Below are 17348 nucleotides of genomic sequence, written 5' to 3'. Positions count from 1 at the left end.
TTCTGGCACGCTGGGGGTAGGGTGCAGCGAGGCATGCTGTGCAGGGGGCACAGGTCCCCACGACGCAGGTGAGACCATGGCCCGGCCTCAAAGCTCTGCCCTGAGCCCAGCATTACCTGCAAAGAGGAGCTGACGTGTCACGACTGCCTCTGCATTGGCCAGTCGGCGGCCTTCCGCACGGAGACACAAGAACTACCGGGGATGTCCAGTGTTTATCGCTCTAGAAGGCCCTGCATACCCTTTATTTTTGCCAAGACCCCCTGAACGTGAAATGGGCACGAAGAGTGTGAGCACTCTCCGTCCACTGCGTCCACCCAAAGGAAAAGTACCTAGCGCCACCGGGTCCGGGTTGACGGGGCTCTGTTGCCGGGAGTGGCCGCCGCCTCCGCCGCCGCCTTTCTTCAAGTCCTCAGCGTCGCTGTAGCGCCGGATCCAGTAATTCAGCTCCTCGCGGTCGGCCTCCTGACACCGCCGCAGCACGGTGAGGGACCGCCGTGTCTTCTCCACCATGTCCATGATGCAGTTCAACAGCTGTGGAAGGGGCGGGTGCGGGGGAAGAACACAGCTGTCACCACCACCGAATGGCTCGGACGGGCAGCGAGACAGACCACCGCGGGACCAGGAGGGACGCAATGGCCGTCCCCAAGGCTTCCTTCCATCTAAGTGTTTTCAAAGGTCAGACCTGACATTGAGGCCCGAAAGAGGAGTAAAACTCAGTGGGACTGTGAGTAAAACGTGGGAGGCGTGAACATGACTCATGACAGAGATTTCGGCTGAAGGCACATAGCCAAGTTCCCAATACTAATCCCATTACTGTATAAACCAAATGACCCGTTTGCAGTAAAACAGGAACCCACGGATCTGGCTTGGAGGACTCCTTTCCACGACCTCACACTTCTCTTACGTCAGTGCCTTTGATATTAATGTAAAACCAAATCCTACATTTTATTGCAAATATTCCCACTCATTACTTTCTTCAAGGATAGCACAAAACGTAATACCCTCAAAGAATCCCCACCTGTTTCTCTTTTATCATAGACGCCCACTCCAGTTGTTTTTGAAACATATTTTAACCTAAATGATTACTGATATCTTACATGGTCAAGATGTTTCCACTCCTCTGCCCATTCTCTGTCTGTTAGTCTGTGATCAATCATTTCTTCTTGACGTGTGCCATGCAACCCTACAAACGTAGAGAAAAAGGCTGAATCACCCTACAGTTTTCAGGACATAATCCACATGCACGTAGACACTTAGCAAAGACTAAACTAAATGATGTGAAAATGTACTTGATTTTTTAATGGAGACGTTAAGTCATACTCACATTCGCAATTACCTAATGGGCTCTTCAAAGAATGATAAAATGTTAAAACTAAAACTAGGAAGAATGTTGCAGGTCATATGGTCGGAACCCTTTATGTAGGAAAAAACAGGGAGTAAAGTAACACCAAGCACTGAGTCAGTTATTTATATCATGTTCCCAAATTGAAAATATAAATATATACTAACTCTTAATAAATATGAGAAACCACAAGGAGACATTAAGTGGTTTCAAAGTGCGGCTTTCTAGCATTAAAAATAAAGACAGCATAAATCACTTTACATGGTAGGTACATGCTTTTCTAAAATGAGCATGGTAAAATTTTTCCACATTTCAGCACAGGCAAATGAACACAACTCTACTGTGTATACCTCCATGATGAAACTAGGCCATGAAGAGAGGGCTTGCAAAATATGAAAGCAATGTATACTCATTTGGTTTACTAAAAAAAATTTTAAAAAAGAAATAAATTGGACATCATTTAGGAGAAAATGCAACATACCAGATGTAATTTTGGACAAAAATCTTTTTTTTAGATTTTATTTATTTCAAGAGAGAGGGAGAGATTGCATGTGTGCAAATGGGGGGAGGGGCAAAGGGAGAGGGAGGGAGAGAATACCAAGCAGACTCCCTGCTGAGCACAGACCCTGACCCCGGGCTGGATCTCACAACCATGAGATCATAACCTTAGCCGGAATCAAGAGTTGGCTGCTTAACTGTCTGAGCCACCCCTGCGCTTAGCTTTGGACAGATATCTTAAATACAACCCAAGAAACCAAAAACCCCAATTTGTAATCTATAGAGTTAAGTATTAATGCTCTTCAGCATCACAATTAAGGTACAACACAAAAAGGTAACATGGAAGTGCTTACCAACCGAGTAACAACAGCAATGGACGTGGGCAGTTAGGTAGGATGCTCATCAAGATAGAAAACAAATGCGTCTCCCTGAGAGGACAGGGTGGGAGGCTATGAGCAGAGATACCTAGAAATGTGTTGCTCCTCTTACAAATTCTTAGTTTCCACTACAAAAGAAAGGCACTGAACTATGGCAATACTTTCCACTTTAAATGATTAAAACCCCTTTTCAGTTAGGGGTTACTAACCGTTACTCTGAATAGCAAATTAAGTCTGGCATGGTTTGGGCTTCTAGGCACCTACGTAGGCTCCTTCTCAAGAGGGCCTCATGTGGGAGTTAGAGGACAATGAGACTTCTGAGATACTGAGTTTCACTTTCTGTGGAATCAGAGTGGTTAGAAGTCCCTCTTTAACCTGATATAGAGAAATAAAGATGATGAGTCACATGACTCTTTTTAACCAACCATGAAATGCAATTTAATTTATAGCCGATGGAGGCACATACACACAGTGCTTTCTCAGATTAAATAAAAAGCTAAATATAAATCACTTCACATCACCCTTGTCTAATTAGAACATGTTCAGAGATACATTTTTAAAGTTAAAATTGTCAATGCCACCTATTGGTAAAAAAGTAAAATTGCAAATATGTGTTAATAATTTGCATAATAGAAAAGACATTGGGGGAAAAGAATATTTAGTTATTACTCTGTCTGTTGTGACTATTTCAAGTTGAAATGTTTGCAAATATGTAATTTTTGTTGACTTATTTGTTGCTTATGTTTTAGGAAATAAAAACACTACCACTGAAATGAGTCATCACAGAAAACAACCAGAGAGTGATGAAGATATAAATATGGCATTGACTTTCACAATGGAGGCATCTTACTATTTGGTTTTGAGGACCAAGAACTCTAGAGGTCTCGAAAGTTTCAGGAGTGCCAGGATGGCTAAGTCAACTGTTGAGCATCTGACTCTTGATTTCGGCTCAGGTCATGATCTAAGGGTCATGTGACTGAGCCCTGCATCAGGCTTCATGCTCAGTGTGGAGTTTATTTGGGATTCTATCTCTCTGTCTGCTCCCAACCCCCACTCACATGCTCTCTCTAAATAAATAAAATATTTTTAAAAAAAGGTTTCAAAAATTTAGCAGATCTAAGTCGACAATGATATAAGCTCTAACGCCAGGAGGAATATTAATGAGCCATAGGATGCCTGTGGATAATGAGATTCCAACATTTGTGGAATACTGCTAAGCTTCATCTCATTAAAAAAAATAAAAAAAAGTACATTAGAAACATGTTTGAGCCCAAGTACTCGGTAGGTCATCTGTTAGAAGGAATCAAATCTCTAAAAAGGAAAAACTAAATCAACTCAAAATCTTACATTTATTAATTTCTATTTCAGATACTTAAATATTCATCACCACACAATTTTCATTTATATTCATAATACCAAAGGGATATACTAGGGGAAAATAACTCATAATCATTAAAGAGCATATTTCCATTTGTGGGCAATTTGACAATAATGTTGAATCCTAACTGGTTCTTATAGTTTAGAAGATTTTAGCTAACCAGACTAAAACTCTGAAGTTTACTTATAAACTAATGCTGTTTGTAAAGGTATTTTATTAAAAGATTCTAGTGAGTGTATGTCTCTACATAATAGGCATTTATAAGTCATACTAGACTAAGTATACATTTATGACAATTTTTATATTCTCAAAATGGCAGCCTAATGTAACACCACCATTTGTTACTCATACATCAAGATTTTATTTTACACTAACACACACTAAACTGTGCCAGGCTTTAGGGATGGTTAAGTAGTTGCACATATTTATAGAGATTAGCACTATTAGTTTTATAAGCTAATATAATTAAAAGGTAAGGAACGTGGTCTGAAGAAAAATCACATAAAACCAGTGGGTACAGATATAATTCATAAAGGGATATTTTACATTACCAGATGAAAACATAATCATTGCACATAAGCCTAATTACTTCTTTGCTGATTACTTTATAGTGCACTGGAACTAATATTTTATAAAATAGCATTTGCTGCCTAACAAAGAGGCCACTTCCCAGCACCTACAAGAGCAGAATATCTTGAATTCGTCTTACAATGACGTGGTGAGTCCACTTCTATTTGGAAAATGAGCAATCATGGTTTGGGGGCCTAACGTCATAAAAAAATGGCAAGCCCTTTACTTAGAACGAGGTTGTTACCACATTTGATTTGGGGGTGGGGGAGTCAAAATATTGATCCAGGCTGAGAAATGACATAACCACTTTTTAGAGCTCTTCAGAAATAGTACCTGGGAGAACATTAGACAGACTGGTTATTAAGAAAGCACAAATTATATGCTTAGCCATTTGTCTGATGCAATATAGAAATGTAGCAAAGGCTGTTGTGGGAAGCAGAACTACTTTTTGACTGTCTCACAACCAGGGCCTCAATCATGGCCCCTCCCCTCACCCTGAGCCTCCTTTCCTACTTTCTGAACATTTAAAAAGGCAAAAAAGGCAAAAAGAGCCAAATACAGCAGCCCTGTTCGCTAGCAACTATAGTGAAAGCTTACATAAACTTCTACTCATCACACTACCCCTGTCTCTGGCTAAAAACACTGTGCCTGCTATTTGAGCAGCGCTGTTCCCGGAGTTCTGCATCCCCAGCCCTGGGCTCTCGTTTTCCACTTAGACTTCCCTGCTCTTTCCACCACCCTGGCCACCAACGCTACCAGCCAGGCAAGTTCCGCAGCAATTAGCTGACTAACGAAGTCCTACTGATAAGTGGAGTGGACACAGGAGATGGAAAAAGAAGAAAGGATTGACGGTTGCTCTCAGTTTATGAATAGCTCAAGTCGCTAAAATCAAGCATTACAAGAGCCCGGAACAGTGCTCTGAGGCTCTCCCCTCCACCCCTGATCTTGGGGTATACAATCTTACCTTGTTCCCTTTCTCTCTTATTTTGCATGGCAGACACTTGTTCTTTATAAGGCTATGTCTCCTAAATGCGTCCCTCTTCAATAGTTTCATGTAAAGAAGGAATGAACACAGGCAAATGGATCACATGTTTACCTAAACTCATTCTTTCTTTGGCACTTTGATCTATGACACAAAACTGTCAATACTAAATTTAATCACTGTCACTTGCAGGTGAAGAAAGTACCAAACCATTCCTCAAAGAACATCTGTTGATTTAAGCCAGAGACATCGTGCCTCTCATATTTTTCAAATACAGAGTACCGCGAAGACTGGAAAAATCAAACTGAACCCTGAGATTGCCTGAAATAAAAGTACAATTAAAGAAAAGGAACATCTTAACATTTTAAAAAATGTTTGTGGCAGACAGGCTGCGTATGAAATCTCTAATGTTAAAAACAAAACAAAACAAAACAAAAAAAACCCTAAAAATTCACTTTGCATTTGTTGAGGACTTTATATTAATTTAGGTGCCCCTTTCCAAAAAAAAAAAAAAAAAAAAATTGGGCTGCTGTCATAAAGACCATAAGTAATTAAGAGAGAGAAAGCACAGCTGTTAAAAAACATACTCATACTGACCAACTATTCTCATAAAGGAGGCAACATAAAGAGAGAGAAGAGAATTTTTACCCCTATCACAGATTTCAAGCCTCAAGTTCAGTTGAGAAGTAACGATGGGAGTCTTCAAGCATCCAATGCCATAAGAAGTGAACAGATTCTTCAGGCTTACCCATAGGTCTGTTTCTGTCCCTGAGGTCCCTGTGGCTGGGGTGTCGATAGGAGTCCCTGTAGTGGTGGGCAATGGCCATATCATCCAAACGGTAATGCTGAGGTGGAGGTGGGGTGGGGTGAGGCAGGCCATTGGGCTGGTAGGATAAGCCGTTATTTGGACTGTACCGCTGGCCTGGGCTAATAGTGCATGGTCGCTTGCTTGGATGTTCTGAGTGCAAAGGCTCTCTGTCAAAGCCATTTTCTTTGGTTCTAAAGGGGGAAGAAAAAGTTTCATCATGTTACTCAGAAGCCAGCATAGTTCAGACACTCACATTTGAACTTACAATATAAACAGAGTATTTATTTATTGGCCAGAAACTTTCTAAACTTGGCTTCCCAGAAGACCTGTGGGAATTCACTGGAACCCGTGCTGAGGCCTAAGTCATCGCAAGACCGCACACATGAGAAAATGGGTTCACGCCTCACCAAGCTGGCAGATATCTCTCTGGTTGTAGCTCACGTGTGTGGTGAGGTCACAACTAAGAGTGCTCTTACTTAATTACTTAAGTAAGAGTAATCTTACTTAATCTCCCTCCCTAGCTAGCATATTTATTAAAAACAAAAACAAAAAACCAAGTACTTGATTTCAAACAAATTATCCTAAAACTGAACAGTGTTTGGTGAAGATTCATCAAAGTGGTTGGTATGGCATCCCTCTCTTGATGAATTCTGAAGGAATTCCTATTCCATTTATCCAACCCGGCATCTGATTTTCATGTCGGAGAACATCTAAGAGCTAGCTGTGTTGTCCCATACAACAGCTACATGCAGCCCTTTAAATTTAAATGGAAGCTAATGTAAATTCAGGGGCAGTAGCCACATCTCAGGTACTCACCATCACAACCTGTGGCTATGGCATTGGACTGCACATATATGGTGCATCTCCATCATCACAGGAAGTTCTACTGGAAAGGGCTGACCACGCTGAGCTAACACAAGGAAGCAACGCAACGTCTGGGACCCGGACACTGCCTTCCCCAGCCGTCATTAAGAGCTACCTGGAAGTGAGCCCCCTTAAAGTGGAGGATGCTTGCCGAGAGAGCCTCTGTGACCTGTCCTCAGGTGTCTGGGCAGGATGGGCACACCCTGACTGCATTTCATGATGGGATACACAGAGTTTTATACTTGGCTTTCAGAAGAAATATGGTGTACGAATGAGGCCCTGATAACTAATCACTGCTCCTAGATTCTTACACAGAAATGGGGCTAAAGAAGTATTTGGGGGCTGAATATATCTCTCTTTCTTAGAAACGAACTCAATATATTCAGTAAAATAGGAACCAATCACATCCCAACTTTGACCGAAATCACAGCTCCTACACTATTTCCTTTGTATTCGGCTCTCCTCGCAAGACCAGCACCCTAACCTTAGACCAGTGATAATATCTACTTTCCCAGGAAATGTCTCCATGAAAAATTCTACTTCTACATGCCTTTTTGATTTTAAGTTGGTAACAACAGCCCAGAGGCCTTTTAAGACACTTTTCCTAGTTTCTTAGGTAGAGTCTAGAATATGCTCTCTGATAAACACTAGAGGCATCTGCATGGAAACTCACTCAACAGAGATATGGAGATTAGACCAATAAGACTCTGCCATGAACCACCCTGGACGTCCCTTTAGGGTAGAGCCCCAGTGACAATGTATACACACCAGATGGAGAAGGATAGAGGAGGTAGAGACAGAAAGGCCCAAGCACACAAAGAACTAAGAGAAGCTCTGCAGAGTTGAATGTGAAATAATATATGGCCACTACCTGCTGAAGAGAGAGGCACAGTTCTAGCGACAGGAACTGGGCCAATGCTGGAAATGACAGCAGGGCAAGGTCCCCGCAAGACTAGCAGCCAGAAGTCAATGCTGCTTCCAACCAAGTAGGTGTCTGATACATACGGGCTCCATACATCTTGATCACTGATATCAGATGAAACGCCCAATATACCTCAGACGCTACCTGAATACACTGTTTAAAATAATTTTTAAAAGTGAAAGGGAATAATCTAGCCACCAATTTATCTTCCATGAGTAAATCTGACATTCTAATCTTTATTTTTATATCCTGTAAATTTCTGAATAAAACATCTCAACATTGAATGCACATCACCAGCATAAATCAGTTGATAAATACTGAAGACTATTAGTAGCTATGAACATAATGCTGACACAGCACCTACCTTACCGGCAGGGTGGTGTAGTGGAAAGAGCACTGGACTGGGAATCAAGAGACCTGAGATCTAGTCCTGGCTCTTCCACGACTAGCTGTGTGACCTTGGGCAAGCCACTTAACCTCTCTGGACCTCAGTGTGTTCATCTGTAAAATGAAAGGGTTGGACTAGATCAGTGGTTTTCAAACTGTGCCACCTAAAGTGCTTTTACAGGATTCTGCAGGCAATGAAGAATTTTTCCCCCAAACATTGAAGACTTGAAGGACAAGAGGAACCCACTGAATTTTCTGTTTTGCAAGTTGGGGTTCGACCTAAGGTTTCACTTGAAAGGACCAGGTCTGTTGCTAAAATCAAGTTTGAAAACCACTGGACTAGATGATTGCTGAATTCCCTCCTAGTTTGAAAACTCTGCAATTGAATTATTCTGTATTTACATCTAAATGGCCTAGTTAGGACATCATGGTTATCATCGAAACACAAAGGCCGAATCGAAACACAAAGGCCGAATCGAAACACACTGGCCAAACTGTCAAAGTCAACCACTTTAGCCAACAGAGAATGTCTCTGTTCTTTGCTTTGAACAATTATTTGTAGCCTGTGTGTGTGTGTGTGTGTGTGTGTGCGCAAAAATAGAAAATATCCTCTAAACACCTTATAGCAGCCCCTGTTGCATCTCTAAATATGCAAACATCTCTGACCCAGCTGTCAAACCACCTCAACTTACTGGTTTTGCCTCTCTTTGTTCAATAACAGCAACATACAACATTGGAAGAATTCTTATAATTTTCAAAGTGGCTGGATATATGTTATTTACCTTCACCCTCAGATCAGTTGTCTGATCAGTGTTATTACTTCAATGACCCATTATTGTGAATTAAGAGGTTTCCCCCCCTAAAACAAGGACAGTAATACTGATAAAACTCAGGGCGAGGCCCTGAGTTGGTCCTGTCATTTCCATCAGGACCCTGCTGTCCTATCACTCTGCTAGCTATCGAAACAATAAAGCTCAACACCTCACAAAGGTAGTTATATTTTAACAGCAAAGCATTAAAACATTCACGGCTCATAGAAACAAAGCTATGAAAGGTCTCCTTGGTGCTTCCACAAATCACCCATGTCTGGTTCTAAGGCCAACCCTATTCAAAGGAGTTATGTCCAGAAAGGTAACTAAAACATCTTAATTGCTATTTGTCTGTCTTCTTCTTAAAAAATGCCAACAACTATCTACACCTCATTTACTTGAACAAATTCCAAATTAGCTCTTTTAATGTTGCCCTTTCAAAGTGTATTAGGCTGAACGAACAAATTGTCCCGTCACTTTTCACTGTCCGTACCAGCATACTCTTGAAATAACTCAAATTCTAGTGGGAAGTCCGTCATGTCTCAGAGATTTCTGGAAGGCATTTTGTTTGTTTTTTAAATCAGCCTGAGAATATTCTCTCTCCCTACCAAGAGAAATTTTCCTGAACATAACCCAACCACATCAACATTTAGATCCCAATCACTTCTCAGGAATCTGAGGGCCCTAATAATAAAAAGGCCACTCAGGACTCAGCTGTGTGACCTCAGGGAGGTTAACCTCTGGCTTCAGTTTCCTGCCCAGTAAAATGGGATGAATGGGAAATAATAAACGTTAAAACAAACACAACAAAACTTTAGAGACAATATAAGTTACGTTTTATCCCACCTCAGGCTGTTTCCCCGTACTCCTAGCTCCTCAATAATGGAAGCTATGCTACAACTTTCTTTTCCGAATCAAGTCCTGCCAAGGGTCTCTTAAGCATCTGTAGCACAGTGCCCTTTGCCCATCTTGGTCTGTTCACGCCCCCGTCCTCTCCACCAGCATCTCAGCCACAGCCAGGGCTAAGTTGCCAGCAAACTCTCACAATAAAAAGACACATATATTTATTCTTGTACTTTAGAAGTCTAGATTTAAGTCTCATTTTAATGTAGTAGCTTGATGTTTAAAAAGCCCGAAGACATTAATGATTTGATATTAAGCACATCTTCCTTCCCTTTTCTAACACATGTGATTTGTTGAGGTTTCCACAGACTAACTGGACACTGAATCAAAAAGGGGGGTAAAATCACTCTTGACATTCTTTTGTCAGCAAAAGGTCTCTTCAGGAATCATTAGGAACCAGGGAAGTCTAGATAAAAATTTAACATACCACCTTTCCATTGATGTTGAGTAAGGCATCTGAAATTAAATGTATTACAAATTACCCCACCTCCTTCAAATGAAATTCAAACCTAATTCTTCATGACACCCCAGAGTGGTTTCACTGTTTTTGCTCTCTCCCTGGAGGAAGTGGGATATGTAGACAGGGAAGAACAGAGAGCTGAATGACACAGACCATCATCGCTGGGCCATATGGAAAGAAATGCCTTCAATCCCTCCATGGCTGAAGCAGCACATGCTAATAATCCCTTCAGGAGCGAGTAAGATGCAGGCGGTGTTTGCCACTCCACACACACAGCCACAACACCTGGGCCTTCAAGAATTACAATAGGCAGGTTCAGAGAGCCATCTGAGTCTTCCCTCCCATGTCTCCCAAAGCTTGCCACCTGCTCAACTTGCTACTGGCTGTCCCCATGCATTTTCTAATTTCTGGCCACTGCAAGGTTCTCAATTCTCCTGCTCCTGCTATCTGCAACTGTGCTTTCCCTTTCTAACCTGTTATCTATAAATTCCAATTGGAACCCTCCAGTTTTTTCTGGTCAGTGGCATTCTGTTCCTGGGCCACGCATGGCTAATTTCATTGTTGTGGGTATTTCAGAGATACATCTTTTAAAACAATAGAAAGCAAGATAGTCATCAAGAAAGCAAGCAAGAAAGACTCTTGAGAGAGAGACCATTTGGTATACTACTGAAAATGATTGCAATAAATGCTTAACTTCATTTGTTCAAGTAGGATTGCTGGCATTGTTGTATGTGTTGTGTGGTGTGTGTGTGTGGTGTTTTGCTTTGTTTTGGTTCAGACACCCAGTATGTGTAATACACCACCCTAAACTTTCCTGGGAATAAAAGATGCCCAAGATACAATCCACGATGCCCCAAAACCCTCCCCGTAAGATTATCATTTAGTACTAGACTTAAATTCTTTTTGGAAGAGTGCTGGCAAGAAATCTTCACCATAAACACATTTAATTAGAGATGTAAGGTTTCTATATATTCATGAAGGACCGGAATTTAGCACTGTTGCATAAAAACAGTACGAAAGTGGATCGGGACATTAGAAGGAGTAAAGATCACTCCACAATGGGCGCTCAAGAGAGGAGGGCTATGGACTTGGCTTCAAGTTTTGGCACTGCTAACTGCTGGCCGTATGAACTTAGACAGTTTAACCGCTATGCGCCTCAGTCTTTTCATCCACAAAGGACGATGACTGTCTCAGAGCTACTAAGGACGCTCTGAAAAAAACCCGCAGGAAGAGCCTAGCCCGTATTTGGCATTCGACAACGTAATCAAATCACTTTGTTTTCAAGGTGGGGCATTCAGCAGCTGGTGGTGTAAGAGTCATTATTATAAGATCACGGACACTCGAGTCAGAGAATGAGGGGTCAGAATCCCACCCATGCGCCTCTTAGAAGCCATGTGACCTCAGACACATTCTCCAGCCTGCCTCTATACAATAGGCCGGGTAGAAAATAAAGCGCTAGGTATACAGCAGGCTCCCCTTATCTGTGGTTTCACTGTTCCCAGTTCCACTTCCCTAGGCAATCTCAGTCGAGGAGCAGATGATCCTCTTCCTCACGTACAGTCTGCAGACCAACAGCAAGCAGCCTAACGCGACGTCACACCACCGACGTCATTCACGTCACTTCATCTCGTCACACAGGCATTTTTTCATCCCACATCATCACAAGAAAAGTGAGCACAGTATAAGAAGGTACCTTGAGGGGCACCTGGGTGGCTCAGTGGGTTAAGCCTCTGCCTTTGGTTCAGGTCATGATCCCAGGGTCCTGGGATCGAGCCCCATATCGGGCTCTCTGCTCCACGGGGAGCCTGCTTCCCCCTCTCTCTCTGCCTGCCTCTCTGCCTACTTGTGATCTCTCTCTCTCTCTCTCTGTCAAATAATAAATTAATTAAAATCTTAAAAAAAAAAAAAAGAAGGTACTTTGAGAGAGACCTAACTTTTTTTTACAGAACCTTGTTATAACTGCTCTATTTTATTTTTGTTAAGAACATGATGCCTCATTTATAAATTAAACTTTATCACAGGTATGTATATATAGGAGGAAACACAGTATATATAAGGTTTGGTACTATCTGTGGTTTTAGGCACCCACTGGGGGTCTTGGAGCCAATGTATGCCCCACAGATGGCGGGGGGATTACTATATATTAATATGTCATTTACTTAGCATGAGGCTTGGCGCATCTTAAGTGCTCAGTAAAATAGTAACTATTTTAAATATTTATGATTGGGAAGATTTCATTCAAATAGCAGATATTGCCTGAATTAGCCTATAGAGTATGAATAGAATTCTTGAATACAAGAACCAAGGCACCGAGCAGAAACCGTCAGTTAGAAAACAAACTAAAGCATGAAGAATATTCAGCAGGGGGCTAGACCCTAGGGGAGCAGCAAGAAATAAGACTAGCCAAGTTCACATGGAAGTTGGTGTGGAGAGGCCAAAATGTCCTCTACAACCAGGCAAGTCTGATCATGTAAACACAACTGAATGCTATTTCACTATAAGACTTCATGATTGATCTGACTATATAAAAAAGTCATTTCTACAGGAATGATTACTCACTTTGTGCAACCGAAGACTGCATAAAAGATGCAAAACAAAACAAGAATGTAACATAAATTCCCTACATTTTGTCACAGAAAACTGAATGCAGTAGACAATACAAATTTAATTCTGATTGGCATAGTCAATTAATCCTATAACTTGTTGTAAAGTGTATCTACTTTTTCTTTTTAGAAAGACAAAAATATTGAAACCACATTTATGTTACAGAAACGGAAAAATGGGCCTAGCAGTTTCAGCAGCTGTGTGCTGTGATGACCAATCTTATATACTCAACCACACAGTTTCAAAACGACTGCCTTCTGACCCTTAACCTTCAATGTTTTTTAACTTACTTCACTAAGCCAGGAAACCTGGCTGACTGTGGATCCCCCGTCATTAAAAGGATCTATAAATCCCCAGAATATTATACTATTGCATTTACCCACTTGAGCAATTATGCAGCAGAAATAAATGAGGGAAAGTAAGGGGGGAAAAATCCCTCTAGTTTCTAGTTGAGCTTTCCTTATTTAAACTGCACATTAAAACATATTTTGTGCAACTGCAAGATTTCAGGTCTGTAAATATGCTGGTTTTACCCCCTAAGAAGCTTCGTGAGACTTTAAGCAAGTTCGTTGGGCCATGATTTCTTCAAGCACTGGCCTGGGAGATCCATAAGATCCCTCCCAGCTGACAAGTTACAGAATTCTAAAGGTCAAACAAGTCTTTTTAGAAAATAGTATTTAATTCTCAAGGGAGGAGGAAATACATATTAATGCAACTGTGTGGCCTACATAATAAAGTTTAGAGGTGTTAAGCTGAGAACAATTTAGAGGATACTTCTATTAAAATGATGATAAATGAGAAGAGGATTAATATTTCACATCAATCATTTGAAACAGTAAGGGGCAGAGGTAGAAACAGTGTTACCCATACAAACCCAAAGATCATTCACTTTGATTTCTTAAACAAGGAAGATTCTCTAAGTCAGAAAAGCAGCATTAACAGATGCAAACATAATATTAAAGATGAATTATAACAAAAAGCTGCAGGATCAAAGCTGTGAGAAAAGACAGACAGCAATGATGATTAACACAAGTGTTTTCACCTTCATAATTCTTACGCATTTTGTAGTCTCTAAAGAATGCAGCCTTCTCTAATTGCTCCTTCCCTCCTCACCCCATGTGAAAGTGTGAGTGTCTTCACGACTGTCATGGTGAGAAGTTTTAAAGAGAGCTCTTAGCTTTTAGTCTTATCTTTGAAAGCGGTCACTTCATTTAATCAGCACCAGGAAGGTTCCTATTCCCTTTGCCACCTTCTCCCAACACAGAATGACAAAATCAAGGTCTACTATAACCAATCAACTCTTAAATATTATCAAAGAGTAGAAATCGGAATTTTCTATTTACTTTCCTTAGTATCTTAGGAAAAAAATAGCGTCATTTTAAAATCAAAATTGTCTTTTTCTAAATTGGGTTCTACAGTATTCTACCACACACCTACAAATTTGGTATAGTTCTTCAGAAACTCACCCTGGAGATATTTTAAAAAGAAAGTGGAATAAATTTCACTCTTTCTTACAGGGGGGAAAAAAAAAAAAGATGCCATAGATTTCCCTCAGAGTCTTCATTTCTCTGTAAATAACAATAATGTTTAAAAAAAGAAGGAACGTAAGCAGTGGCAATCATATTTAAGGATGAGAAGGAAGTTAAATTTGCCACAACCCCTCCCAGAAACGTATGATGACTGTTTCGTAGGGTAGATCTGCAATCGTCACAGAATTTAAGCCCCCAAAGTTGTAAACAAAATATAGAGCGCTCTTTTGTTCGTGACATGTCATGAACAAATTACCAAAATGTGTTTTCTCCTCAGGTGTCAGTTTTTCCCTCTTTTAGTGACTGATGGTTCCCAGTGTTATTACAGAAACAGATTGATCTTTTTAATGAGCCAGTTTAATAGACTCCAAAATCTCACCGTGGCTGCTCATCCATGTCAGACCATATGTACCAACAAAACATTCAGTAAAACAAAAAAAGCTCTGCTGTCAGACAGCTCCATACTCTATAAAATTTCATATAGTAGATCTGGATATACAGATAAATAACCAGAGGAGAGGAAAATGCATATGCAAACAAGATGCAGAAAATATATGCAAAAAAATACTGTAGAGACCCATATTTTCTTGGCTCTGATCATATTCCCACAAGATACAAATGTATTTACACAACATATTCTCATTACCCGTCCTCCTAACTCTAAGGAAATCCATTTGCCATCCTTCCATTAAAACACACACTTCAGGGTTCCACTTGAAAAAAGAATGTTCCAGTCAAAGAGCAACTGTGTGAATTCTGGCCTCCAGCAACTAACTGCCTCTGAATAACTGAAGGGAGAACAAGACTGGCGGCTCTTTTAAGAAAGTTCCACCTGATCAAACGCAAATGTGCATGCACACACAGCTACAGATCACCAGAACAAAAATGCTGATTATCTGTGGAATATATACGAAGTTTCCCTATCAGTGTTAGCACGCTGTTCAGGGCTCGCCACAGCATCGTCCAAGCAAAGCCTGCAGGCACAACACCTTCAAATACAAAACACTGGAAAAGAAAATCAGTGGGGAAGTGCCTGGGATAGAGAGAAGGGAATGAAACTGTTGGGTCTGCTACTGAGCAGTTGGGGTTTCTAGAACACTTCCAATTTTGCCTGTAGGATTATCATCACATTTATCACAGCTATCCAGAGCTTTTCCTGGTACCCCAGCCTCCGCCCAAATATTTTCTTCCCAACTGTCCATCCAATCTCTAATTCTTTAACATTATCCTTGAAAAACGGAGCTGCAACACCTCCATATGTGCACACAGTACGGGATTTCCTGCTGGGTACAGGGGTTAGCAGCAGACAGGAAGGCACGTGTGAATCATCTATCGTAGGGCCACTTCTTGGTTTTCAGTATCACATGGACATGCCACTCAGACACCTGGATTAAGCAGTTGCTTTTCAAAGCTAAAGCACTAAATTCTTAAATATGACGAAGGAAAAATGGTTTGCAAAAATGAGAAAGCAGCCCTGTTGGCAGGTCATGTTTGGAGGCAAGTCTATAGCATGTCAGAAGTAAACTAATGTTTAACCTTTTGCTTTTGGATTTTAAACTATCAAAATGTCCAATGTCGAAAGGAAAAAAATGCCAGAGACCGTAGCATAAAAACTGCTTAACAGAGGATTATGTAATAACTGTATGTAAACTGGCTGGCTTTTAATAACATTCTGATTTGCAAAGCAGCTAATACATTTAAGGGTAGCTAAGTCGGTCACAGATAGATGTCTCTGAGTAGCTCCAAGGATCATAAGCTCCCATGAATCTGGAATGTGATTGTGCCAGAATGTTAACCTCTCAAAGGCTGTTTCACTCATGCCTGATGAAATGCAGACACAGGGTGGATAAGTAGAGAAAGGAAACAAAGCACAGGGCAAACACGTTTCTGAACACGGTTTCATTTCAATACAGTTCCATATTTTTACAAATATGATGCAAGATGCTACTAATAAGACTTTATATTCCTATATTAGAAAATATTTGCAAATGAGGATGAGACACTCAAAAAAATTATCTTAATAGGTACATGGGAAATTTCACGGAATACACCTTATTCAACAACTACTTTGTAGGGCTGAATGGAGAAGGGGCTTTACTTTACAATTCTCCGAATGCTCAGCTCTGAGAGCAGTGTGCCTGATGGAATAATACTGCCCGATAAATTGTTCAACAAAGGCGCCATCTATTAGTTCTCTTCCTTAATGCTAATCTTCATGCAGCTCGTCTAGCTTCCCAGAAGTTTTCTCTCAACTCCTCTAAACCCCAATTCAAGAGCTACTGCACTGTGTTCACTGAGCAACCCACAAAGGCCAGCTTTCAAAACCATCCTGTTCTGAGGAAACTCAGAAGGGCGAACTTCCTCACACGGGAAGGGCAAAATACGTGGTTGGGTTGAATTCTGTAATAAGTGAGAATTTTCATCTTGACTGTGTTTCTAACAACCATGGGTGGCACTGAGCCCATCTGAATGTTATTCACCCCTTTTCCTTTACTAATAAGGCGGCCAAGATGAACCTGCACAACAGCCTGACTGACACGGGCTCGGTGACCTCCCAGGCCAGCGTAAGCGACCAGACGGCCTCTGGGGTGGCTCACTCAGCACTTCAAAAGCACAGATGGGAGGAAAAGGCCACGATGAGTCCAGGGCCCTCCTCCCTCTCACCTGTCTGGAGTTCGCCTCTTCCCGTTTTCGTTCACATCGAGAAGCAGCTCTGAGGAGTCAACAGGTGAGGTGGTGCTGGCGTCCAGAAGCAGCTGTTCATGCTGGGCGAGGTACTGGGCAGGGTTCTGTTTGGCCAGCCTTGCGCAGTGGAGGAGCTCGCGCTGCAGCAGGGGCAAGTTGGCCTGTGGGGGCATGACAGGAATGAGAGGCGAACCCGAAGGCTCCTAAAAACCTGTGGACCCGGTCCGCTT

The 17348-nt window shown here is 41.3% G+C and overlaps 1 protein-coding gene across 2 annotated transcripts in view; it reads right to left on the bottom strand.

Moving 5' to 3' along the window:
* The window catches only part of RUNX1T1 (RUNX1 partner transcriptional co-repressor 1), a 136307-nt gene that overhangs the window by 28223 nt on the left and 90736 nt on the right, over positions 1–17348 (bottom strand). For both annotated transcript variants that reach the window (XM_080800428.1, XM_080800429.1), the window contains exons 5-8: positions 17098–17279; positions 5896–6146; positions 1098–1183; positions 330–531 (exon numbers count right to left, since the gene is read on the bottom strand). In XM_080800428.1, the coding sequence (XP_080656554.1) occupies positions 330–531; positions 1098–1183; positions 5896–6146; positions 17098–17279 (721 nt within the window). The remainder of the gene's footprint in view (positions 1–329; positions 532–1097; positions 1184–5895; positions 6147–17097; positions 17280–17348) is intronic.

Source organism: Martes martes (assembly GCF_963455335.1).
Source record: "Martes martes genome assembly, chromosome: 4".
In the NCBI taxonomy this organism is placed as follows: Eukaryota; Metazoa; Chordata; class Mammalia; order Carnivora; family Mustelidae; genus Martes; species Martes martes.
Note: the sequence above shows the minus strand (reverse complement) of the source record. Positions and strands in the feature narration are given on the sequence as shown.